Source organism: Malus domestica, chromosome 06, assembly GCF_042453785.1.
Source record: "Malus domestica chromosome 06, GDT2T_hap1".
Classification (NCBI taxonomy): Eukaryota; Viridiplantae; Streptophyta; class Magnoliopsida; order Rosales; family Rosaceae; genus Malus; species Malus domestica.
The window spans coordinates 2,279,388-2,306,928 of record NC_091666.1 but is presented as its reverse complement, the minus strand read 5'-3'; the positions used below and the strand labels follow the sequence as shown (position 1 = coordinate 2,306,928).

General features: G+C 38.9%; 1 protein-coding gene across 1 annotated transcript; it reads left to right on the top strand.

Annotated features, from left to right (window-relative positions):
- The first annotated feature begins 1,520 nt into the window (after positions 1-1,520).
- On the top strand, positions 1,521-4,022 carry LOC103436805 (alcohol acyl transferase 2-like). Its single transcript, XM_029104401.2, has 2 exons — positions 1,521-2,025; positions 2,904-4,022. Exons 1-2 carry the CDS (start codon positions 1,585-1,587, stop codon positions 3,843-3,845), a joined length of 1,383 nt encoding a protein of 460 aa, XP_028960234.2. The 5' UTR covers positions 1,521-1,584; the 3' UTR covers positions 3,846-4,022.
- Positions 4,023-27,541: the final 23,519 nt, after the last annotated feature.

The window sequence follows — 27,541 nt, the reverse complement described above, 5'->3', positions numbered from 1 at the left end:
ATGGCTAACACGCAAATAAAGACATAATTCACAAATAGTTGCAAAGAGCTGCTGGTTTCATATTCCTTATAATTAAGGTGAATTCTCGAAAGTGTGTGCATAGCTTGATGAAGAACCGAATATTGATGGAGAAAAGTGGGTTCGGCAGCCCCATATTGAAGGTGAGGTTGTTGGATGAGAAGATATATCGTATAAGATAGAGAAGGATTTGGAAGGGGTAATTTTGGAAGATTTGGTGAGTGCGGAGAGTGGATGTTAAGTTTTTAAAATCTTGTAGAGTAAAAGGAGTTATTGGGTGAGGAGATAAAAGTTAGGTGTTATCAGAAGCTCCATTTCCATTTTAACAAACATAATGTTGTCTTTAGTGAGTCATATCTTTAACAAACATAATATTGTCTTTAGCGAGTTCTATCTTGTCAAGTGATCGAATTATTTGTTCCATTTTGTTTTTGTGCATATTTGCTTAACAGTTAAATGTCGAGAGTATGGATCCCATATTAGGTAAGGGAAGGATTTTGCATGTGCTTATAAGTAATTGAGTTACTCTTCATATTTCAATTAGTTTTATGATGGAATTTCAACTACTTTTTATTTTTATTTTTAACAAACGACATTATCTACACTGAGGGGAAAATGATAGGCTTAGACTCACAATTGACTAACAGTAATGTGGTTCAAATTCGTCACACATGGTTTATGTTTCACGTGCTAAGCTTAAAAATTCGTCACATATGAAAGTGCATATTGGGAGTGTGAATTCCAAATCGGATAAAAGAGGACTTTGCATCTGCTTATAAGTGATTAAACTGCTCCTTATATTGTTAATTAATTTTGGGGTGTAATATCCATACACCTCATTTTACTTCTCACACACATTTTTAATTTTCTGTTGTTGGATCAGATAAATTGAAGAAGATCAACGAACAAAAATCATCAAGAAATGTGTGAAAAATAAAATAAAATGTGTGGATAATATATCCCTTAATTTTACGAAGCCTCATCTTTCTTTATCATAACAAACTATTATCATGAGATAATTGAGTAGTCACCATACCAGATCAATCAAAATTAATAATAATGTGAAACAATATTCTCCCCTGCTAGTAGTATGCCAGTTATTATAAAATAACAACGTTTTCCTTTAGAGCGGACGTCTGATCGATGTTTTACAACAGTGACAGCTGTAATTGGGGCAGGTACATACGACGTGGCCTTTTTCCTTCCATTCCTATGAAGGGTTTTTTACCGCACACCTGTCATCATATCCCTGTTAGTGTACAGTTTTCTGTTGTTGAAATGAAATTCAGCATTAATGTATACGTACGAATCTAGGGTTTTTTATTGTTTGTTTTTTTTTCTTCTGCAGCCCATGTTGATTGCGTGATTTAAACTTTCTTTCTAACAACATTTTTAATGGAAAAGAAAAGAATCACATTCACAATGTGTGGAAACTTGGATGGAACCCTAGAGCATCTGCATAACGCTATATAAGTACTGGCTATCAACTTTTAGTTAGCATGCATACCACAAAATAAAAGTTCCAAATCCTTTGATCTTTTGCTGGTTCTTAAGCTCGTTACTGAAATGATGTCATCCTCAGTACTTCAGGTGAAACGATTGCAGCCGGAACTTATAATTCCGGCAAAGTCAACGCCTCGAGAAACAAAGTTTCTCTCAGATATTGACGACCAAGAAGGCTTGAGGTTTCAGCTTCCAGTCATAATGTGTTACAAAGACAACCCTTCACTTAATGAAAATCGTAATCCCATTAAGGTGATTAGGGAAGCCTTAAGTAGAGCATTAGTGTATTACTACCCTTTAGCTGGTAGGCTTAAGGAAGGGCCTAACAAAATGCTCATGGTCGATTGCAATGGTGAAGGTATCTTGTTTGTCGAGGCTTCTGCTGATGTCACACTTGAGCAACTAGGAGACAAAATTCTACCCCCTTGTCCACTCTTAGAGGAGTTTTTATTTAATTTTCCAGGCTCTGATGGAATTATTGGTTGTCCTTTGCTGCTGGTTCAAGTGAGTCAATTAATTATTAATAACATGTTAATTAGGTTTTCGTATTCATATTTGGTCATAGCCATTAATTCTTTACAAAAAAATTGAAGTAGGTTAAGGGTAAGAGTAGTATTTTTTGAGTTAAGATCACATACATACGCCGGAGATTTTTTGTAAGAAATTAATGCAATCAACAACATATGAATTTTTACTGAAAATAAGGACATAAACAGGAAAGCGCTAATAATATTGTAAATAAGTTGAAGTTTGGTGGCATCGCAACTGTTTTTAACTTTTTCATAAAATTGGCAACCTTTTTCATAAATGAAAATTTATCATATTGCCATTACACCCAAACTTGAACTTATCTACGATACTACCACACCTCTTTGTTCATGTGATTAAAGAAAATTCATTAGGTTGTTTTGAAAGAAAAGATTATGAGACGCTTTTTGTTATTTTTCAAAACTGATTTTTCTTCGACAATCCTTATGTTTAACCCTATATATTATAAAATTTGTGTACACACCGGATCGAGGAAATTACATTTCTACATGGTAATAGGTCCTAGGTTTTCTATCAGTCTCACATCACCTTTATTGCATAGGTTTTCCTATGCCATTCTTCTTCTAGGTTTTTTGCTTTTCTATCTTCTATAAGCATTTTGTCTAAATTCCTCTGTATTATAAAGACTTTTTCAAGTAACTACAACATGCACGAGACTCTTTCGAAGAGATTCCATCTTTCTTGAATTTTATTCCTGATTTTTATGAAATTTTGGTTTCCTAATTAGATCATCCAATTTAGATAGTTTTTTTGGTCTTTTCTAAGGAATTGTTAACTAGCACGAATAGGATGATCAAGAAAAAAGTCTAGTAACTAACTTTTTCAATATGCAGGTGACCCGTCTTAAATGTGGAGGTTTCATACTTGCATTGCGCCTAAACCACACAATGTGTGATGCACCTGGATTTCTCCAGTTCCTGACCGCCGTTGCGGAGATGGCAAGAGGCGTAATACATGCACCATCTATTATACCAGTGTGGGAGAGAGAGCTCTTGTTTGCCCGAGATCCACCAAGAATTGCATGTGCTCATCATGAATATGAAGACGTGATTGATCATTCTGATGGCTCATACGCATCCAGTAACCAGTCAAACATGGTTCAACGATCCTTCTACTTTGGTGCCAAGAACATGAGAGTCCTTCGAAAACAGATTCCACCCCACCTAATTTCCACTTGCTCCACATTTGACTTGATCACAGCTTGTTTGTGGAAATGTCGCACTCTTGCACTTAAAGTTAATCCAAAACAGGCTGTTCGAGTTTCCTGCATTGTCAATGCACGGGGAAAGCACCACAATGTACGTCTTCCCTTGGGATACTATGGCAATGCATTTGCATTTCCAGCTGCAATTTCAAAGGCTGAACTTCTATGCAAAAATCCACTGGGATATGCTTTAGAGTTGGTGAAGAAGGCTAAAGCTACCATGAATGAAGAATACTTAAGATCAGTGGCAGATCTTTTGGTACTAAGAGGGCGACCTAAATATTCATCGACAGGAAGTAATTTTTTAGTTTCTGATCTAACTCGTGTAGGTGTTGGAGATGTCAATTTTGGATGGGGACAGCCGGTATTTGCTGGACCCGCCAAGGCCATGGATTTGATTAGCTTCTACATTCAACACAAAAACAACACTGAGGATGGAATATTGGTACCAATGTGCTTGCCATTCTCGGCCATGGAGAGATTTCAGCAGGAACTAGAGAGGATTACTCAGGAACCTAAGGAGGATATATGTAACAACCTTAGATCAACTAGGATCATGTCAATGATGTAAGTGTTAAACGTAATGCACTTTCTGTAATGTAGAGTTGTGTCTCTTGAAACTAATTCAAGAGTTATGGCTGTCATCTAAAGGTCTGAATGTTAATATAGATAGCCAATAAGATGGCCAAGTGTTGTAATAAAAATCTAAAAGCAATAAAGTTATGTAAATTTTAGTTCCCATTCAAAACTCATCCAGTCATCCTCCATATATATTCTCTTGTATTCTTCCTTTCTGCAGTGTAATTGAAAACTGCTAATCTTTCCTCCAACAGTAAGAATCAAATTGCTCATTTGTTAGACAATTTAGTAAGATTTCAATGGATTTCTTAAAGAACCATGAAAATATCACGAAGTCTGAGCCTTAATTTCCTCAAACCAATGAGTGCAAAATGATATACATGCGATCGAGAACACAAAAGTAAACTAATCACGCACAATGATAGGACCCTTGATTACTGTAGAAGCATATGTAGAAACAATTACAAGCACTCAAATATTCTTCCCACCTACTCGTGATTTAGGGTTTGAGATCTCCTTGGCTCTTTCATTCTAGGTAAAATTTTCAGCCCTATTTGTATTAAAAGTTTGTTGAATTTGAGTTGAGACTCAAATTAAAGTAAAAACCTACTCGTGGGAACGACTTCATACTTGCTCTTACTATGATTAATTGGGTTTGCAAGTTAAAATTGCAAGTTAAAATTGGGTTTGCTTATATGATTAATAGGTATTTCAAGTTCACATCACCGAGCAAGTTTCACTAATTCAAGTATATAGCTTAAGCGACCTACCAAACTGAAAACATAGTAAAGTAAATTACAATGTTCACACAAAATTGAACAACAAGAAAGTCACATGCCCAAAAAAAAGTCTATGTAGCCAAGCCGTCAAATCCAAAATGAAAAGAGGGAAGCAAAGCAATGTTTGCATATGAAATTTCAAGCAAGTAAACAGGCTGAGTAAAAACAGGGCATGTACATGCCCATCGAGGCTCTAAATAAAAAGTTCCATGTAATTTGTTAGTCCCTTGTGTTTGGGTTTATATTTGACTTTGGGCTTTGTGATAATGGAGGCCCAAAGATGCAAAAGCAAGGAAAAGTCTGGACTCAGACAAGCCAATAGGTCTGAGAAGAATTGGAAGCTATTTCAACATAGGCATAGGCCATATGCCTATGATTGAAGTGATGGGCAACAGAGGGCACCTCACCACTAACCAAAAAACACTTTTCAAGGGTATGGATGAGTAAATAGGTGATGACTCACTGCCCTCCGAGAACTATCAGCTAAAGGCAAGGCTTGGACAGTTGGGCCATATTGTCTATAAAAGTATAAAGGAACACCAGAGACAAGGACACTCAGCCAATCAATCAAAAGACATACAAACTTTGCTCTCAAACAAGTTTTGTCCAAATTTGTCCTTTTTAGCTGTAGTTCCCTTATAGAAAGCCATATTTTGTCGAGTTTAGAAGCTCTGCTACATTCCCTTAGTGTTGTAACATCGATTCCCTCTAGTAAAACCTATTTACTTTTCATCCCTGACAGTATACAAACCCCTGTAAACACAAAGTAAAGTGGTTGCAAAAGTTCAACCTTGCCTGACAAGGTTAAATGTTGCCTGAATCTCTTTTGTTTGTACTTATAAATAGTAGATCTGTTGTTTAATGCATTTTTCTTCATGTATTTAAGTCATTTTCGACTATTTTCCACTCAAAAGTTTCATCTATAATCAAATCTGGATAAGTTAATGAACTTGTTTTCATTAAAGCAAACTTTGATTAAGGAAATGGTTGGAAGAGCCCTGAACTCCCTTCATTTTGGACATACAATGTTATAAGTAAAAGTCATTATTTACAAGGCAGGAAAAGAACCTTATACATACTTAACGCATCTATGACAATCCTTTGATAAACAAGAAGTCTAAATAACTTGAAGCACAAGTAATTGACGTAATTCACACATATACAACAATCTATTATACAAAAAGATAACAGTGACACGCTCAGATCTTTGTTAGCTTTGATTGTAAGTCTTAAAGCCTAAATCAAAGGCCCCACAAAGGCACCTTTCAAATTAACAATAAACTCGTATTGCAACAAACCAAACAGCAAGATCTTGCCCGACAAGCAAGAAAGAGCTAGGGCCCTAAGGAGCTGTGCGATGGACCAGATCCAGAATCCAGGCCAAGCATAGTTTTGGCATGTTCGGTGGGACCATTTGATAATCTTGTATGCCAAGAAGAAGGAAGGAACAAACCTTTATATGGAAAGCAGAGTTTGGGCAACCCCCTTGTTTGACAAAGCAAACATAACAGATCACCCAGAAGATTTTCCCTCACTACGAGGTCCTGCAATTCTAGAGAGCTCGACTTCTTTTGAAAAGTCAGGTGGAAAAGTTACTAACAATGACTTGCAAGCTACTATGGTGCAAGTATTAAGAAGTATAGAGAAGATCACTCTGGAGACCAAATAAGAGGTTAGCAGACTTTGTTCTTTAACAGGAACTCTACAAAGAAAGCTGGAGTTAGAGTACTCTACATCAAGGGATAGCTATGCCAGGGAGATAATCAGGGAAACAAGCCCAGAGAATGAACCGGTGATTCATTTATTCCCCTTACTCGGGGAAAAGACGAACACGAGGAAGAAGAAAGAGGATGCTAGGACCAGTCGGCCAGAAGTAATGAGTTCAAGACATAAGCTTGCCTGATCCTCTACCACTTCCACTAAATGTTAGCAGACAGATCGGGCAGGAAGGAGTGAAGTTAATGGCGACCAATCCAGTGTGAGAGACAAGCGAAAAAGGGTTACCTGTAGCTACGGGCAAACCTCTCTTTTATAGGCCACCACCGTTGGCTAACAAGGCAAAAGAAGCTAGGTGAAGGCAGCCAGAACCACAGAGATAAGATTTCTCAGGCATTGATCGTAGGCCGAAGTGGGGCATTTCTTATACCCCACACAACAACATGGCTAATCAACAACTCATGAATAAGTTGGCAGAGATAAGAATGATGGTGGTACATAATGCTCTGCCACAGGTTCACCCGATGTTCAGGATAACATACCAGAAGCTTTATCCTAGGTATATTGATGAGCAAAATCCTTTCCCTTTCAACTTCAAGATGCCTGCATTCCCAACTTTCAGTGGAGAAGACTGTAATGTGTCTTGCAGAGACCACATTTTCAAGTTTTCAAATCACTGTGTAGCATTCGAGATAACCCTAACTACAAGCTGAGACTATTTGGAAATTCATTGGTAGGCTTGGCTTCCTGGTGGTATTCTCTGTTACCCTCTAATTCCATTGCCAACTATGGGCAAATGAAGATAGCCTTCCATGAGTAGTTCTATAGGATGGAGCCAGAGATGATCATCAATGATTTGGTAGAGGTAAAACAGTATGGACATAAGTTTACGGAAGATTTCATGATGAGGTTCAGAAGAACCAGGATGAGGTGCCAGTTCCGATTCAACCATGCTCAGCTCATAACTATTGCCCAAAATGCTCTAAGGCTACCTTTGAGAAAGAAGTTCTATTATGTGCATTTTAACGAGCTTCAAGAGTTGGTGATTGTAGCTACTAAGTATGAGAAGTTGTTGACAGAGGAACAACAAGTGAAGCACTCATCTAAAGTGCCTCATTTCTATAAGAACAAAGCCCTAATACACCAGGTAGAGCTTGAAGGCCTAGAGCAGGGAGAAAATGATAGTAGTTTGGGAGAAGGGATTGAGTTATATGCTGCGGAGATGACCACTTCTTTCAAACCTTTAATAATGAAGGGATTGGTCGAACCTATCAAGGACCAGAATGTGGTAATGAATGGTGAAGGTTTTGTGCCCATGAAGCCCCCAAAGTACCAGGCGTATTCCTTTGAGCTAACCAAGGTTGCAGACATTTATGAAGAACTAGTAAGGGCTAAAGTAATCTTACCCAACAGCACCAAGAAGATGCCCAAACCTGAAGAGCTTAGAGGGAAGAAGTACTGCAAGCTTCACTACACCTTCAATCACTCTATAACTAATTTTGTGTAGTTAAGAGATTGGATCCAAGATCTCATAGTCAAGGGAAAACTATTATTAGAGAAACCCGAAACTAATATGATAATTGACATAGATCCATTCCCATAAGCCTCACTCAACATGATCAACCTTAATTGGATTGAGAAAGGAAAAACAAAGGCTACCTGGGATGAAAATGGAGAGAGAGAAGGCAAGCTATTAGGCCATCAAAAGGTGTTAAAAGGTTGCCCGACAGACCCTAAGCAGCTATGGTCAAATGAGTGGTTTTATGTAGTAAGTGTCAGCGTGGCACATTGAGTTTCATTATTGATCGGGAGTTAATCAGAAGAAGAGAGATAGAGGAGCAAGATCCCTGTAGAAGTATTGTTAGGGCTGCAGAGAGAAACCACCACGAATGTGTTCCAGAAATTGGGAGGAGATTTAGAACTTAAATGCCTATCTGAGGTGTTCAGAAACTATGAAGCCTTTTAAGAAGCTGAATATAAGGAAGCAAAAATGCCAAGATGGGTGGATGTGAAACCTTCCCAGCCAAGTTATCATAGCAGCGTAAGACAAGGATGGCGAGAGAGAACCATGAACCCAATTTCCCCAGTTACTAAGAAAGATTCAGCTTGACTCGCCCGAAAATGGTACATAGTAGGTAAAGATGAGAGACCTGTTAGAAGGACATATATGATAAGGAGGGTTTAAAAGCAACATAAGGCTTATATGAACTCATTGAAAATCCCTGTCATTTCAGAAGCTTCTGAAAATGTTAAGTTTGAAAATGCCACCCAAGAAGGAAGAAGACAACTCCAATGGAGAAGTAAGAAAAAGATAAAGAAAGCCAACAGTAAAGCTGAAGGAGAGGGAGACCATGCACCTCAAAACCCCCATCTAGGGAAGTACATAATCTTAAGAAGAGCTCAAAAGAGTGTTGTGATGATGCCTACACCAAGATGGGATCCAGAGCTTATTTATTTGGGGACCATCTCCCCTGAGAGGGGGATACCTCCACCTCTACTGGAAGATGCTCCTTGTGAAATCCCAAGATAGTTGCATAACTTTGATATAGTAGAAAAAGAGGAAGTGCCCGAGTTGATGCTAACCAAGTATGCCCATGCCTCGATGGACCAATTTATGTGTCAGATTGAAGAGAAGAAATAAAAAGTACCTGGACCCAGCAACTTCCATGTAAACATGACCTATGTCTTATCAGCCATGTTTTATGCAGAACTAGATCAGCCAGCAGCAATGGAGGGTGATTGTTTGGCACCATAACCAATTATGGCACTTGTGAACATTGAGGAAGCTGGGAAATAAGTATCAAGCTTGGCAGACTTGCCCGACCTTACACGAAAAAAGCCCGAGAGGGTTTATTCTAACAAAATGGTGTTTAGCAAGCCAAGTCTAGCTTTAGCAAACCATCTGAAGCCCATATATGTGATAACTCATCTGGAGGGAGTCCCATTCGAAAAGGTGTTGATAGATGGTGGGGTTGCAATTAATGTGCTCCCACTTAAACAGATGATGAGGCTTTGCAGAAGTGAGGAAAATCTTATTCCCACTTATCTCACAGTATCTAGTTTCTTTGGGGTCATCACCAAAACCTATGGGATATTGCCTTTCGAGGTAAATTTGGGATCCAAGAGGATTATGCTAGCATTCTTTGTGGTGGATAATAGCTTTACCTATGGGGCATTACTGGGGAGAGATTGGATCCACCAGAGTCTGTTTGTACCATCCGGTTTGCATTAACAAGTTGCTGTTTACCATGAGGCTAGAACGGATGAGCCATGATTTTGGGAGAGAGTGGAGCCTGAATCATGGTCATTTCTCCCCACAGCCAATGTTGTAAAAGCAAATTTTTACAATCTTAGTGTTCGGATCCTACAATGTCTAGGTGCTTATAAGAACGGCAACCCTACTAAGGTGACGGCCTGGAAGCTCCTAGAATAAGGAATTTTTTTCACCAATGAGGAATAAGACATGCCTTATATTGTCCCATCCCACCCACACTAATGATGTTAGATAAGAGGAAGGACCAAGTGATAATAGTCAGGTCCTTAATTGAAATATTGCTGGAATATAGAAGAGAAAGAAGAGAGATTAACGAGAGTTCATCAAAGGAGTTGGATGAGTGGAAAGAAGGAACTTCGGGCACCAAGGATAGAGAAGGAAAAGAGATTTTGGGAGAATAAGTGGAAGCAGCCATTGACATGACAAAGTGTGTATATGACCTAAACTGGCTAAATGATGAACCCGAGGCCCCAAAGTCAGTCGAATTTTTGTGTATAGAGCCTGACAAACTAGCACCAGAATTACAAGACCCATTGGAAACCATTAATTTCGGGATTGAGGAGGATTCAAGGCTAATACAACTCAGTAGGGGTGGGTTCAAAAAACCGAAAACCGAAAAAAACCGAAAACCAAATCGAACCGAAATCGAAAAAACCGAACCGAACGAAAAAACCAAACCGAATTCTTTTGGTTCGGTTCGGTTTTAGTGATCTAGAAACCGAATCAAACCGAACCGAACCGAATTAATTAAATTAATTTTTTTATTTAATTATTTGTTTTGGGTATTATTTTCTAAACCCAATTTGTAAGTTAAAATGTGCTACCCCAATGTGTTGCCAAACTTTAAGCTCAAAATATTAAAAAAAGGCCTATAAAAACTCTAAACCCTAACCTATTATTTCTCCCCCATATAAGGTTCCGGAACCAAACCGCTTCCCGAAGTACCTACATCCATCTCCATAGCACTGTCTACTTCTGTGCCAGCTTTCTTTTCCAAATCTACTTTCATATAACATATAACATAATCCATAAACATTTATTTCGAGTAGATTACTTGGGTAATTTGTGATGGAAAAGAATCCAACACACACTAAATAAATCCACCCACGCATTACCTTTACTAATCAAGTTGTCAACATGTAGTTACAAGCAAACAACACTGATCTTTGAACAACATCATACAATTTAACTTTTCTAAGTCATTTGTACGATTTTTGTGTGATTTTTGTGTTGTGAGGTTGTTAGTTTGGACTTTGAAAGACTTGATTGATGATTTTAGTTCAACTTTAAATGTTTTATTTTCATTGTCTTTGATTCTAGTTAGAATGTTTATGTTATGATTGTATTGGATATGTTAAAATTTAAAATTTCAATGTTTTTCATTTTTTGAAAAAAAAATAAAAACAAAAAACCGAAACCGAACCGGAAAAAACCGAACCGAAAAAAAACCGAACAAAAAAAAACCGAAAAAAAATTGAACCGAACCGAACCTAACCAAAATTTCAATTTGGTTTCGGTTTTGGCAAAAAACCGAACCGATTTAAACCGAACCCACCCCTACAACTCAGTGGCTTGTTGGAAACTGAAGATTGGGCAAAAATAGTTGACCTTTTGCATGAATTCAAGGACTCTTTTGCATGGCATTACATAGAAATGCCCATTAAAGAAGGGTACAAACCTATAAAGCAAGCACTAAGAAAGATGCCAAAAGAGATAGAAAAGAAGGTCAATGAAGAGATTGTGAAGCTGGTAAAGGCAAGATTTATTAGGCCTACAAAGTATGTGGAGTGGTTGGCTAACGTTGTACCTGTATTAAAAGTTGTAACTAACACCGTCCGATGTTGTGTCAACTATAGAAGCATTAATGAAGCCACGCCTAAAGATGAATACCCTATGTCTATGGTTGACCTGTCCAGAGCTGCAGTTGGAAAACATAAAATTCTATCTTTTATGGATGGGAATGCTGGATATAATCAAATAAAAATGGCTAAAAAAGACATACATAAGACAACATTTAGATGCCTAGGACATATAGGAGCTAATGAATATGTAGTCATGTCATTCGGGCTGAAAAATGTTGGTGCTACCTATCAAAGAGCAATTAATGCTATTTTTCATGATTTAATCTGGCATAGCATGGAGGTATACATTGATGATATTGTGGTAAAGCCAAAAACTGAAGAACATCACCTAGAATACCTCAGACAAGCCTTATTGAGAATGAGGACCCACAAGTTGAAGATGAATCTTAAGAAATGTGCCTTTGGGGGTTAGATCGGGCAACTTTTTAGGATTCCTAGTTCATCAGATAGGTGTGGAGATAGACAAGAACAAAGCTCGAGCTATAATGAAATCACCTCCCCCCACCAACAAAGTACAATTATAAAAGATGTTGGGGAAGATCAACTTTTTAAGAAGATTCATTGCTAATCTGGCGGGTAAGATCCAATCGTTGACTCTTTTATTAAGGTTAAAGAATCAAGATAAGTTCAAGTGGGGCCCTCAACACCAAGAAGCTTTTGACAGAGTAAAAGCTTGTCTGGCCTATCCATTAGTGCTTATGCCTTCCCAAAGGGGAAACTTTTGAAACTCTACATCTCTGCATCTGAGAAGTTAACAGGAATTTTATTGGCTTAAAACAATGAAGGTGGGAAGGAACAAGCAATATATTACCTCAGTAGAATCCTTACTGAGGTAGAAACAAGATATACCCTAGTTGAGAAGTTATGTCTATCTTTATACTTCACTACCTGCAAATTAAGGCATTACATGTTGCCTTCCCAGCTCCATAGAATTGCCAAGACTAATGTAATCAAGTACATGATATTTAAGCCAATGCTAACTAGGAGAATTGGGAAATGGATTCTAGCATTATCAAAGTTCAGTTTTCAGTATGTACCTCAGAGGGCAATAAAGGGGCAAGCAATTACAAACTTCATGTCCGAGCACCAAGACTTTAAGGAGGAACTTGTCAACATCCCTGGAACTCTGGAAGTGGCCAGCCTTTAGATCCCACCTAGTAAATCTCATTCGGGCAGGAAAGAATGGATCCAACAAGAACTAAAGAGAATAACTAGCTTATGGATCCCCCACTGGAATTCTATTTTTATGGGTCTTACACTCAACATGTTGCAGGAGCTAGGATTGTCATCATTAATCCAAAGGGAAACCAACATTGCTACTCATTCCTTATGGATTACCAAGATACTACCAACAACAGGGCAGAGAACAAGGCATTGATCATTGGCTTAGAAATCCTGATAGAGTTGGGGGTAACTGAGGTAGAAATATATGGTGATTCTAAGTTGGTGATTAATCAGTTGAATGGAGAATACAAGGGCAGACATCTCACAATGGAAGTTATTATTTGGCAGCTACTCAGTTGCTAAACTATTGGGGTAGTGAACTAACAATCAATCATGTCCCTAGAGAAGCAAATTTAATTACCAATGAAACTGCACATATGGCTTTTGGAGCACAGATTCAAGAAAAAGGGTTTGAGATGAATGTAGAAGTACAAAGGAAAAATCTCCCTTCTATCTTTGAGAGAGGATTTAGCTTAGATATAATGGCTAAAAAGCCTGAGATAAAAGACTGGAGAACATCCATCGTTCAATACTTAAGATACCCCTCTTCCCCACATGTCAAAAGGTTAGACAACAAGCAACTAAGTTTGTTACGTGGGACAAGACCTTGCTAAAAAAGACTCCAAATGGACTTATGTTGAAATGCTTGGGTTTGGAGGAATCAATAAGGGTAATTGTTGAAGTATAGGAAGGTATTTGTGGGGCACATTAAGCCGGAACAAAGATGAGGTGGTTACTAAGAAGATATGGATACTTTTGGCCCTACATTGAAAAAGATTCTAAGGCCTATGCCAGAGGGTGTGAAGAATGTAAGAAACATAGACCTTTCCAGAATATACCATCAGTACCCTTGAATCCAGTAGTGAAGCCATGGCCTTTTAAAGGGTGGGCAATGGACTTCATCGGGCAAATATACCTAGCTTCTAGCAAATGGCACACCTTCATAATTATGGCAATTGATTACTTTACTAAGTGGGTAAAAGCTTCAGCTGTGAAGACCATTAATTCAACTGTTGTGAAGAAGGAGACCAAAATCCTACACAGATATGGGGTCGCAGATAAGTGTTACAGACAGAGGGCCATCATTTATCTCAAAAGAAGTAGAAGAGTTTGCATATAGGTTTAAAATAAAGATGATCCAGTCTAGCCCTTATTATCCCCAATCCAATGGTCAAGCAAAAGCTAGCAATAAGATCTTGCCGAACATTATAAGGAGGATGGTGGCAGAAAGCCCAGAAAGATGGCATGAGAAGTTGGGAGATACCCTTTAGACCTACAAAACCTCAAAAACAGCAGGAACTGGTACTACTCCTTATGCATTAACATTCGGGCAAGATGTTGTACTCTCTATGTAAATCAACGTAAGTTCTATAAGGCTTTAGAACCAATTCGGTCTACATAGTAAAGAATTCATCTAGGCCATGTGTCAAGGGATTGAAAATTTGGATGTACCCTGAGTTGAAGCTTTAAACAAGATATAGGAAGGAAAGAGGGCTATTGCCCTAACCTACAACAAAAGGGTGAGACTCAAAACCTTTGAAGAATGAGAGTTGGTATGGAAGGTAGTTCTACCCTTAAGAGCTCAAATCAGGGGTTTTGGGAAATGGAGTCCCACATGGGAAAGCCTTTTTATCATCAACAAAGTGTTAGACAGAGGGGGATACTACTTGGCAAATTTAGAAGGAAACTTGCAAAGACATTCAATCAATGCTAAATTCTTAAATAAGTATCGCCCAACTCTGTGGGATGTTAGAGATTATTACATTGATGAAGTTTAAACACTAGGAAAAGTAGTGAAGCCTTTTTATGTATTTAAAGTACTTAAGCATTAAAGTGCAAGTGAATAAGCAGATAAGTGAAGAAGGAAGTTACAAGAAACCCTAGACTAACAGTTTTACATCCTTAGCTAAAGCAGCTATCCTGGAATGATAGGTCTGCATGATAGTGAAAATTATGCCCGGCTCTTCTAAGGCAATGTTGTTATTTGCTAGTTGAGCTTCAAAGTCATCCACTTCTTGGTTGACCTCCTTCATTTCTTCAATCTTTTGATAGAGCTTGCTTAAGAGGGTCATCTGCTTGGCCTTAAAAGCAGAGAGTTGCTCCTCCAACTTTTGGATCTCAGAGGTCACTACCATGATTCTGTCTTCCATGGTTGAGCCCTCTTCCACCAGATGCTGCAGGGAAGTAGAAATTCTGGAATGCTTCTCCTTGTAGCACTTTAAAATGTTAGCTTGCCTCTCAGCCCGAAGATGTTAATCCCTCAGTGCCCTCAAATTCTCGAAGAAGGAGAGGAATGACTCGTATTGAACCTTTGACATCTGTTGAGCCTTATACAACTTAGTAAGAGCTTTCTCAACCTCTTAGAGTGCCCTGAGACTGAAGGAGGCCGAGAAATCGCTCTGCATCCATCATTGATCTTGAAGGTGTTGAGGCTTAGAAGGGCGTCGTGGAAACATCATCCTTGTCCGAATTTTCCCAAACTCTCTGACTAGTTCGGGCAAAAAAGCTATGGTAGGAATGGAAGCTAAGGGAAAAGGCATCACTCTAGCACCTCTAAAGGCAGTAGCAGCGGTGGCAACCTCATAAGTGATAGTTAGGAGAGCCTCAGATGTAGCAACCTTCATGGGCCGAGGGATGGGGAATCTCTATGACTCCAAAAGGCTTGAGAGGTCGATGGAGAATAACCTTGCTCACTGCAAGTTGAGGGGATTTGCTCGAGCTCTCGTAAGAATTTTGTTGAACCAAGAAAGATATAAGTTAGAAGGTTAGTCTATACCTAAGATAAAGAAATAACAAGAATGAAAGCACTTGTATACTTGAGAAGACCCTTGAGCTTTGGGATGAGCTTCTATTGATGCTGCTACCTTAGAAAAAGTAGGCTGGCTGGCCCAAAATGAAGCTTGGGAAGCCTTATGGCTAGTCACCTCAGAGACAACTGGTATCTCGAGGACTATAGGCTCCTCAAAAGTTGTGTTGGCTAATTGGTGGTCTCATCCACTAGAGAAGACTGCAAAGACAACACACAGATTGTAAGTTAATGAAGAAACTTAAAGAAAACTTAGAAAAAGCTTAAAGAATGAAAACTTACAAAAGTGTTATCATCCTCTACATAGTGAAGCATCCCCTCAGTTGTTAGATTAAACTGGGAAGTAGGGGTCACCACCATTGCTGGGGTAAGAGTGGAAGATGGAGGAGCTCATGCTTGCCCGACCTGAGGTACTGAAGTACTTCCCCTTGCCTAAAAAACCACAGAAGTGAATGTTAAGCTTTGAAATTCAGAAAACAAAACTTAACTAATGTTGAGAGAATGAATTGTACCTCTGATGACTTAGCCCGAAAAGGAGAATGATGCATCGATCGGGCTGGATGAGAAGAAGGCTCGGGCTAGGAAATTCCTTTCACTTTGGTATCTTATTTCAAAGAAAACAACAAAGAATTAGTAAAGTGTTAAAGAAGATAAACTTCAGAGTTGCCTTAGTACTCAAAGTTTGAGAGATTATACTTTCAACTCTTCAAGAATCTTGGCAAGGACCTCTTTGTCAGTCGATTGCACTTCCTCGCCCATCTGTGACTCTTGGTGAGTAGGGGCAGGTTTCTTAGTGGCAGGAAGTCTTGCTTGTAAGAAAAGAAAAGAGAGATTAGCTCGAAACTTAGAAGAGTTGAAACTAAGGGAAGAAAAAGCTAAGGTTGGGTCACTTATTAGCAGATATTTGTTTTTTCCTGCCTGTTTCGATGGGAAGGGCAGAGGAAGACTTAGAAGCTTAGGAAGTCTGAGACCCAATATCCTTCTTCGTGGAAGTAACTCTTGAGGCAGGTAAGGTAAGCTGAGCTTGGGGTCCTTCCTCGAGCTCGAACTCCGACGACTACGCTACGAAAGCCTTTACTAGACGAGGGGCCATAGCTTCTACTTAGGGCCCAGCCTCAGTCTCCTACTCATTGAACAACTCGGAGATGTCCTCAACATCCCCAGAAGTATGGCTTGACCCTACTCCTTGCCTAACTGCTTCTGCAGCAATCTATTAGATGACCAAGGCATCAGCAGCCAACCCTTCTTGCCCAATATCCATTTCCTCAATGTTGCCTTGGGCTGCAAAGTTAGAAAATGAGTTAGCAAACCATAAACTATGAAAGTATGATGTGGAAAATGAAAACAGAAGCAATGTGATTTACCAATAAGTGAAAGTTGGTTCTTTTGGTTAATAACCATCTTCCAGCTCTCGAATTCATCCTTTTTGGGGAAAGACTTGAAGAAGACTTGCTCGAAGAGTTTATCGTGGGCTTCCCTAATATCTCCATCATATTTCTTTGACCACTTAGTCTTCCACCAAGTAGTGAACTGGGAGGTACATTTGAAGTTCAGAGCCAAGGGCTTGTGAGCAATCTTACTCAACACTTCAAAGCTCTGCCAACTTGCATAAAAAGTAACCTCAAAGGGAGAACGGAGGCGATAGAAGGTCCCATAGTGAAGGGAGTCGAAGAACAGCGCTGGGATTGCCCGCCTGAATCCTACTTGTTTACCACATAAGTTAGGGTGGTAGGCCTCTAACCCACACTCGTACCCCACTCTGTCACTTCGTACTCCCCAAGCCAGGTCCCTTTGTTGAATGCAGCTGATAAACTTTTCTTTGCACGAGTTGCTGGTGTCATCCCCGAATGAGTCCTAGAAAAGTTGGTCTGAGAACCAAGGGTAGCTCCTAAACACAGAGGCATCCTACTCTAAGTTTGCCCGAGTCCGACAAATTCTGAAAAAATAAAGGCAGGCAAGTGTGGAGTGGCTTGTGGTAGAAACCTCTACTAAAATTTGGGATGGAGCTACGCCTTCAGGGAATTCTAGGTTGGCAGCCCGAAACTCAGGGAAGTACCACTAGAGCCAAAGCTGCACCATCCAAATGGCCTTATTGACATTGATTTCAAAGGGATCTCCCTTTGTCATTTCGTAGATGAGGTGGTAGAGATGGGCCAAAATGAATAGTTTCGTGATGACATCATCAAATGAGTGTAGTGCATCCACTAGTGGAATCTACTCTAACTTCACCCCCTTCGATTTGTTGAGGAACACATATTTGTTCAACCAATAAAGGAGGAAATACATGTGTACTTGAGCTCTATCCACGGTGGAAGAGGGTGGGCTAAACATCTTCTTGGGGAAAGGAATGAAGTCTGCGAATGATGTCCCATAGCTCTTGAATATGGAAGAGTTGTACTCCAAGAGAGTGATTGAATTGGAGGTCTCCGAGCTTTCAGCGATCAGGCAAGAGAGGAAGGACCAGTCGTGTGTGATATCCACATATCTGCCTAAAGGCCTTAGGCCAAAGACTTGAGCCATGTTCAAGATTGTAGGGGTTATGGGACCTATTTTAAGGTCGAATGTGTGGTCCTATTCTTCCATAAGAGTAGGGCAGTTCATAGAAACTCGTGCTTAATTGGAACAACGATCTTTGACATCATAATGAGCTCGTAGATTCCATTCACCATCCATTTTTGCTTCCAGATGGGCTCAAGCTCATGCACCCACTGAGATCAAGCTTCGTCCTTCATCAGAGGAAAGCCCCTCCTAAAATTCGAACCATTTGGAGGTAGAAATCCCAGCCTCGACGAAGTAGAGGTGGGAGTAAACCAATTGGCAATAGGCATGTTGTGCTCCACTACAATTGGGACTCGGGCAGTCCAAGCATGCCCTAGATAGTGTGCCTTTTCCTCATCGAAGAAGATAGACAGGTTTAGGCCAGCCCGAGGGTGATAAGGCCGTTGAGCCGGTGGTGTAAGTTAACGATTCTCTTTCTAGATTCACATACAGGGCACAATTTGGGGGCCATAATTGATTTCGAGAGAGTGAAGTGAAAAGTGATTGAAACTAGGGCAAGAAAGGGCTAAGAATGCAAGAGATTCAAGGATTCTGGAAATTCAGAGAGATGGGTTTGCTGAAGGTAATGGCCAAGGAAATTTAAATGGAAGTTATTTAAGGTAGTTAACGTTGGTGATCCAGGGTTAGTGCAAAGGTTTATTCGAAAATGGCTGAGTAAATGGCGCAAGTCCCCAGTTAAAGCATTCAATTAATTTTAATCATTAACAATGTCTTGGTTAATAAACTTAACAATGATTAAAGGGGCACTGTTTGGGTTTATATTTGACTCTGGTCTTTGTGATAATGGAGGCCCAAAGATGCAAAAGCAAGGAGAAGACTGGACTCAGAAAAGCTAATAGGCCTAAGAAGAATTGGAAGCTATTTCAACAAAGGCATAGGTTATATGCTTGTGATTGAAGTCATGGGCAATAGAAGGCACCTCACCACAACCAAAAAGCACTTTTCAAGGATATGGATGAGTAAATAGGTGATGACTCACTGCCCTCCGAGAACTATCAGCTAAAGGCAAGGCTTGGACAGTGGGGCCAAATTGTTTATAAAAGCAAAAATGGACACCAGAGATAAGGACACTCAACCATTCAATGAAAAGACATACAAACTTGCTCTTAAACAAGTTTGTACCCACAAAGCTGCACTTTGTCCAAATTATGTCCTTTTTAGCTATAGTTCCCTTACAGAAGCCATTTTTTGTCAAGTTTAAAAGCTCTGCCACCTTCTCTTCATGCTGTAATATCGAATCTCTCTAGTAAAACCTAGTTACTTTTCATCCCTCACAATATACAAACCCCTGTAAACACAAAGAGAAGTGGTTGCAAGAAGTTCGACCTTGCCCGACAAGGTTAGATCTTGCCTGAATCTCTTTTCATTGTACTTATATATAGTAGATTTGTTGTTTAATGCATTTTCCTTGGTGCATTTAAGTCATTTTCGACTTTTTCCACTCAAAAGTTTCATCTGTAATCAAATCTAGATAAGTTAATGAACTTTTTTTTCATTAAAGCAAACTTGGATCAAGGAAATGGTTGGAAGGGCCCTGAACTGCCTTTATTTTGGACATACAATGTTATAAGTAAAAGTCCTTGTTTACAAGGCAAGAAACTAACCTTATACAAACTTAATCCATCTATGACAATCCTTTGATAAACAAGAAGTCTAAATAACTTAAGGCGCAAGTAATCGACCTAACTCACAGTTATACAACAATATGTTATACAAAAAGATAATTGTGGAACACTCATATCCTTACTAGCTTTGATTGTGAGCCTCAAGGCCTAAACCAAAGGCCCCACAAAGGCATTCGTGACAAAGGTGGAGGTTTACCAAAAGACAAGATTTGGAAGGACCATTCAGGAGTATTCAGGTACAAGATTGGTACAATCCTTATTTCTTCTTGTACAAATGAATCTGAAAATGCTACTGCATATAACAAAGACGGAACTGTTTGTCTCTCTGAATTCAACTCAATTGATTTTCTGGCAATTTGTGGTTTGGGTTTTGTTCTTAATGCGAAAAAAGAGGAATTTTTTAGAGGAAGCTGACCCCTTTATTGTACCTGCTGAGAAAACTCATCTTGCTCTCAATGTGTTTGATGAAATTCCAGACTCAAGATGTCGTGTTGTTGTCAATTATGATATGTGCTATTGCAAGGGTATTCGAGATAAGAGTGGAGGCTCAAAATTCAGGTATATGGTTACTCTGAATATTCATTGTTCGTCACGCAATTAGCTGAAAATTTAAGGGTCAAATTTTTTTTAATTTATATTTATTCAAATAAAAACAATTTATTTATAACATAAGATAAATAAATTACAACCAAAAAAAATCATTTAATATGTTTTACAGAGCAATTCATAAATGAATTGCATTATTCATCATCCGAATTATAATAACTTTCAGTATCGTCGCTATCATCACTTTCGATCTCCCAATCCTCTTCCTTGATAGGTACGTCATCGTAGTCATTCAGGCCCACTACACTATCGTATCGCAGAAGATTACCGAGGTCATTTGTAATTGACTGAATCTGTATTTCAATTGAAGCCACTCCTTGTATATGGAACAATTCTTGGATAAGATTTGTATCTCAAAATGTTTCCGCATCATTTTCCATTGAAGATTCTAAACGTTGGTCAGGGACGTTGTCGACATCGTCGTCAGTAGTGTCCTGTTCTGGTATAGCATGCACATTCCTCTGATCCATCTTCTGAACAACTTTCCAACCTCTCCCTGATTTAAGGTCATCTAGGTACACAATATGTTTTTCCGTGTTTGCCAAAATGTAAGGGTCTTCATTGTACCAAGTTATATTAGTGTTTCACAGATAGCAAGCCATGGTCGATTTTAACACTTCCATACCCATTTGGATTTGTATCAAACCATCGACACTTAAACATGATCACTTGGCATCTGTCTTTGTAAAGCAATTGCATGACACTTGTTAGTTTGCCATAGAAATCAATGTCCGTACTTTCGCCTCCACCTGCGCTATTTTGCATACACAACTTGTCATCTCATACAGCCCCCAAAAACTTTACGCCATTAACATAGCAACCCGAGAACAATTCAGCGGAATTAGGCCGAACACCAAGTTATATAACTCTTCACTGTAAGTGGGGGAATTCGAGGCTTTCAATTTATTCACCTAACATTATACAAAAACATACACCTGTTAGTTCTAGAAAATTAAATACTACAATATATATGTCGAATACAACACATTTATAAATTACATATTCGAGAAACCATTGTGGAAATAATTCTCAGTGTTTCTTGGCATACCAATGTGATGGATGTTTTCGCTTCATCATCTCTTCATACTCATCTAGGTATGTTATTGTCTCGTCACAATTATTCAGTACGAACCAATGAGCTACCTCCATGTAATTTTTGGAAAACGACTCGCCTCTTACAAGATCTCCAAAGGGTCGTACACATTGGGCAAAAACTGAAAGTTTCTCCTTTCTCACACCCTTGTCACTATTGCACTGAGGACGATTGAAAGTCATCTCCACATCTTCTAAATACATTCCACAAAATGTAAGCGACTCATATTGAACCCAAGCCTCTATAATTGATCATTCGGGCTTCGCCCTGTTGTGTTTTTTTTTCAACTCCTCGAGAAGGCTGCCAAAATAAAACGATACGATACAAGTTAGCAAGCGTGGGTTAATGATGAATAAACAAATGATAAGGATTATATATATTCTATTGGATACATCTAGCGATAGGTTATAGGACCAGCAAGAAATGCTTCTTCCGGTAAGTGAACCATCATGTGGATCATACTTGTGAAGAAAGCTAGAGGGAATATCATCTCAAACTTGCATAGAACTTGGACAATGTCATGGAGCAACTGATTAACGTTTGTCATTCGTAACGTTCTTGCCATCAATTAGGAAACAAATCTGGACAGCAACATGATTTGCTTCACAACATCTTTCGGCAATAGGTGTCAAACACCCACAGGAACTAGGCGTTGCATAACCACATGGCAGTCATGGCTCTTTAGTCTAGCAAATTTACCCCCATCAACATTGAAGCAATGCGCAATATTGGATGCATACGCATCGGGAAACTTTACAGACGATACAATCTTTAAAAATTCTTTTTTGTCATTCGGTTTCATGGAAAAAAACGCAAGATCCCTTCTAACTTTATCATTGCCCCTATTCATCCATAAACCCCTCTATATACCCATTATTTCCAAATCAAGATGAGCTTTGATCATTTCCTTTGTCTTGCCCTCGATATCTAGAATGGTGCCCACCAATGTGTCAAATACATTTTTCTCAACATGCATAACGTTTGAGGTTGTGTCTCAATTTTAGTTTCGACCAATACGGGAGCTCAAAAAACATAGACTTGTGCGTCTAGTTCATATGTGTAGAAGGTCTAGTCCTGCTTACTATTTTCCCGAACGGAGCAAAATCCAAACAATTAAGCTGTTTCAAAATCTGATCACCGGACCATTCTCTAGGTCTAAGGCGATGCTCTATTTTCTCGTCGAACTCTTTATCCTTTTCCCGCCACTCGTGGTCCCATGGCAACTATCTCCGATGACCAAGGTAACAAACTTTTTCGACGTGCCAACCAGATGTTACATCATCCTTGTATACAGGGCATGCCATATAACCCCTAGTGCTCCACCCAAAAACCATTGCATATGTGGGAAAATCGTTCACAGTACACATAATTGCTGCTCGCAAAGTGAACATCTTCCCAATACACTTATCGTACATGCGCACACCATTTGTCCATAAATCCTTACCAACAGCCTTAAGTAAACATTGATTGACCTACCAGGATCCTCAGTTATCAAAAGAGTCATAATCATGTATTATTTTTTCATGCATTTCCAAGGCGGCAAATTATATGAAAATACGAAAATCGGCCATAGGTTTAGAGCCTCAAACAAATTGAATCCGTCAATGGCAAGTCTCAATCTAACATTTCGAGGGTCAACATAAAACTTAAGGAACGTTTGATCGAACTCTTTTCATGCCTCCCCATCTGCAAGATGCCTCATCACGTCATCGTCTACCGGTTTTTCCTTATGCCATATCATGTCAATGGCAGTATGCGTCGACATATACAATTGCTGCAACCTAGGTTTCAAAGGCATATAATGCATGACTTTTTGTAGAATCTTAGTCATTCTATTCTTATATGTCATTTTGAACCTCGACTCATTGCATACAGGACATCTATCCAATGCTTCATTCTCTATGGAATAAAATACAGGGCATTTATCCAATTGTTTTTGCAAGCGTGAATTCTTTTCATAACTCAATCCAAGACCATTCAACACCTTGTGTGCATGTCTATGGTCTTTCGGCAAACAATTGTCCTTTGAAAGCATTCTCTTGAAAACCCCCAAAAAGTAATCGAAACACTGGTTCGACATATGATACTTTATTTTTCCATGCATTAGTTCCACAATAGCCGTGAGAACTGAAAAGCTCTCGCACCCCAGGTATAACTCTTGGTTGGCATTTTTTAATAGTTTTTCATATTGTTCGAACTTTGCACGGTCCATTGTTGTAGGCACGTCATCTTCCCCTTCCTGATTGGTGTTTGTTGATGCAAATAGAAAAACATCATTTATAATATCCATGACTTGTTTATTAGGATCCACAATAGGTTCAACATTGCCCACTATTGTGGCGTTTGAAGACGAAGCATTGTCTAATTGTTCCCCATGGTGGTTCCAAGTATTATAAGTATCTACCATTCCATTCCTTACTAAATGAAATCGAACATTTTCAATTGTGTCCCTTAACGTGTTGTTACACCTCCTACATGGACACCGGATTCTAATTGCACCCAGGTTGTGTGTACATGAAAACTCAATAAAATTCTCGATTCCATCTAATTAATCCTCAAACAGAAAACTAAGTTTTACTAAAAAAAAAAAAAAAAAAAAAACAAGTACGAAATTAATCACAATTAACTCCGTACATCACAACACATATTTGTACGTCACGTACAAATTTACAACATAATATAAATATAATTTCACAACACAATATAAACATAACAACATAATTTTCAACATAATGTAATTATCTCGATCAACCTAGAGAAGAAGATGGAGGGAGTATTAGATGATGAAATTGAGAGAAAATGGAAGTTAACTTTTGGACGAATGATTTTGCGTGACGAATACTGTGCTCGTCGCACAAATACACTTTGCACGACTAATATATCATTCGTTGCACATGTCTACATTTTTTTTTTCGTTTACTTTATAAATTATTAATGTAAATTTTTTTTTTCATCTAAATAAAAAAAAAAAACTCAAACCTAATTAAACATTACCAAATTAATTAACAAAACTAATTTATTATCCCAAATACATATTATAATCAATGTAAATATTAATAGGGAACTTGCTTGCGTTGGTACCTCTCTACTCGCAATACAACTTTCCTTTCACGAGCGCCTTCTCCCGAATCAGCCATTACCTAATTTTTTTTTCCTTTCCTGCCATTTTTGCGCAACGACTATGTTTGTTCGTCACGTTAGTGCCTCTTATGTGACAAAAAATGTTTCGTCGCGCAAGCTATTTTTTCCACTAGTGAATACTCGTGGGAACAACTTCATACTTGCTCTTACTATACTACAATTGGTCTTGTGCACTTGCAAGTTAAAATTGGGTTTACTTATATGATTAATAGGTATTTTGAGCTCACATCACCAAGCAGGTTTTCCTGGTTCAAGTAGAGCTTAAGTGTTGAAACCAATTGTCCCACATCGAACAGAGGGAAGGAGAAAGAGTACTTTAAATAGAATTAGCCCACTCTAACTAATATCGAGGCCTTTTATGATAAAACCCCACACCTGAGGATTGTGCAGGTAGTTAAGTGGGGACAGTATCGGTGTTGTTAGAGTGGGCCCTCGGCCCGTCGACCTAAAAATTTCCACATGGTATCAGAGCCAAGGGACGGGCTCGTATTGCCACGTGATTGGGTGGGTCTCCATTGGCCCCACGTGATTGTCCACGTAGGCCAAAGATGCCACGTGTTTGGGTGGGTCCCCAATGACCCCACACGATTGGGTGAGTCCCAACATGGCTCCACGTGGTTGCCGATGTGTGAAATTTCACGTGTGATCCATAAATGGGGTCTCACGTGTGGGGGAGTGTTGAAACCAATTGTCCCACATCGGACAGAGGGAAGGAGAAATAGTACTTTAAATAGAATTACTCCACTCTAACTAATATCGATGTCTTTTGTGATAAAATCCCACACCTGAGGATTGTGCAGGTGGTTAAGTGGGGATAGTATCAATGTTGTTAGAGTGGGCCCTCGGCTCGTCGACTTGAAAATTTCCACATTAAGCGACCTACCAAACCGAAAACATAGTAAAATAACAAGCAAATCACATGCCCAAGGAAGAAAAAGGGTCCATGTAGCCAAGCCGTCAAATCCAGAATGCAAGAAACAAACATCTTAACAAATTATTTGAAGAAAAAAAAAAAAAAAAAAAAAGAGGTAAGCAAAGCAATTTTTTCATATGAAATTTCAAGCAAGTAAACAGACTGAGGAAAAACAGGGCATGTACATGCCCATGGAGGCTCTTCATAAAAAGTTCCATGTAGTTTGGTAGTCCCTTCTCTTTTCAGAAAAGTTTGTTGCGATCTCGTAGCCTTAAAGAAAGGCTATTCCAAATGGCGATTGACATGTCCAAGGAGTAGGTTGTGTTAGGATATATTAAATAGTGTAAGATTGTGACACTTTGTCATTAGATTGTGAGTTTAGTAGTTTGCTCTCCTTCATGATGCTCATATTGTCTTTGTTAGCTGTGCTATATAAGCTTCAATGTAATGACTTGATCATTAAGTAATCAAAACAAAGAATATTCAGTCTCCTTTCTCTCTCTATATCTTTCTCTCTCTAGTTCTTGATTCTCTCTATTTCTTCAATTTCTGTGTACATTAACATGGTATCCATCACCATAACTGCTCGCACGATTCTTCTCGATCCTTCTTCTACTTCCGCTCTTCAAGTTTGATCAAGAATTTCTGTTTCTTGCTTGCAATCGTGTTCTTCTTCTCTGAGCGATTGTGTAATTCAAGATTTCTCCTCTTCTCCTCAATTTATAGGTAATTCGAGCTCACATCACCGAGCAGGTTTCACTGGTTCAAGTAGAGTTTAAGCGACCTACCAAACCGAAAACATAGTAAAATAAACTACAATGTTCCACGCAAACCATTTGAGCAAGCTAACGCCAAAAAAATTGAAGAACAAGAAAGTCGTATGCGAAGAAAAAAAAAATCATGTAGCCAAGCTGTCAAATCCAGAAATGCAAGAAACAAACATTATAATAAATTATTTGACGGAACAAAAAAAAAAAAAAAAAAAAAGAGGGAAGCAAAGTAATATTTGGAAATGAAATTTCAAGCAGGCAAACAGGCTGAGGGAAAACAGGGTATGTGCAAGCCCATCGAGGCTCTACTTAAAAATTTCCATGTCGTTTGTTCTCTACATAAAAAGTTCCATGTCGTTTGTTCTCTACATAAAAAGGTCTATGTCGTTTGTTAGTCCCTTGTCTTTTCAGATAAGTTTGTTGCGATCTCGTAGCATTAAAGAAAGGCTATTCCGAATGGCGATTGACATGTCCAAGGGGTAGTTTGCCCTCCTTCATGAGGCTCATATTGTCTTTGTGGTGGTCTAGAAATCGTATTCTGCGGCAAGCAGAACATGTGTAACCAGTAGACGTGGTAAGCAGCCAGTGCAGCATCAATGGTGGATCCCACAAGGGACACTGCCAATAAAGGCAGACTGAGAGAATGAGGTGGTGTGGACACCCGAGCTAATATGCATACCGGAACTCTACACACCTTCTCAATGGACCGCGACAGAACGCGGTTAAAAGTGACTGCAAATCGAATATGAGAATAAATTGATGAAAGGCAGAGCCAAGCCGAAGATAGAGGAGATCGGATTTGTGGGGTTGACCGGAGTTGTAGAGGATGACTGGGGGACATGAAGATGAAGGGATGGATCTGAGGACATAATTGAGTAGGAATGATGGTAATAAGGGTGCATAGGTCACACTAATCGGGATGGATAACAGGGGGAAAGCAGTAACAGAAAGGAACGAGGGAAAAAACTGTAGAAGATAGGAAACGATTGCCACCGACCTTGGACATAGCAGGGTCGGCAGCTGAACAGAAAATCAAGAAGGAAAACCTCAGACAAGAGGAGAGAAGAAGTCTCATCTAGGAAGAAAGACTCTCGTTGTCGTAGTATAGTAGTTCAAGTAAGGTCGTTTGCCATAGGGATTGAATGAATAATTTATGTAAAGATCAAATATTAATTAATTATTTGAAAACAAAGTTTTGAAGTGGTCGATTTTATTGCCTAAAATATTAAAAACGAATTTAATTAAACACAATTAAATAAATTGGCAAAGTAAACAAAACAAAAGAAAATAGTTTTGAAAATAAATTTGAGCACTAGGATC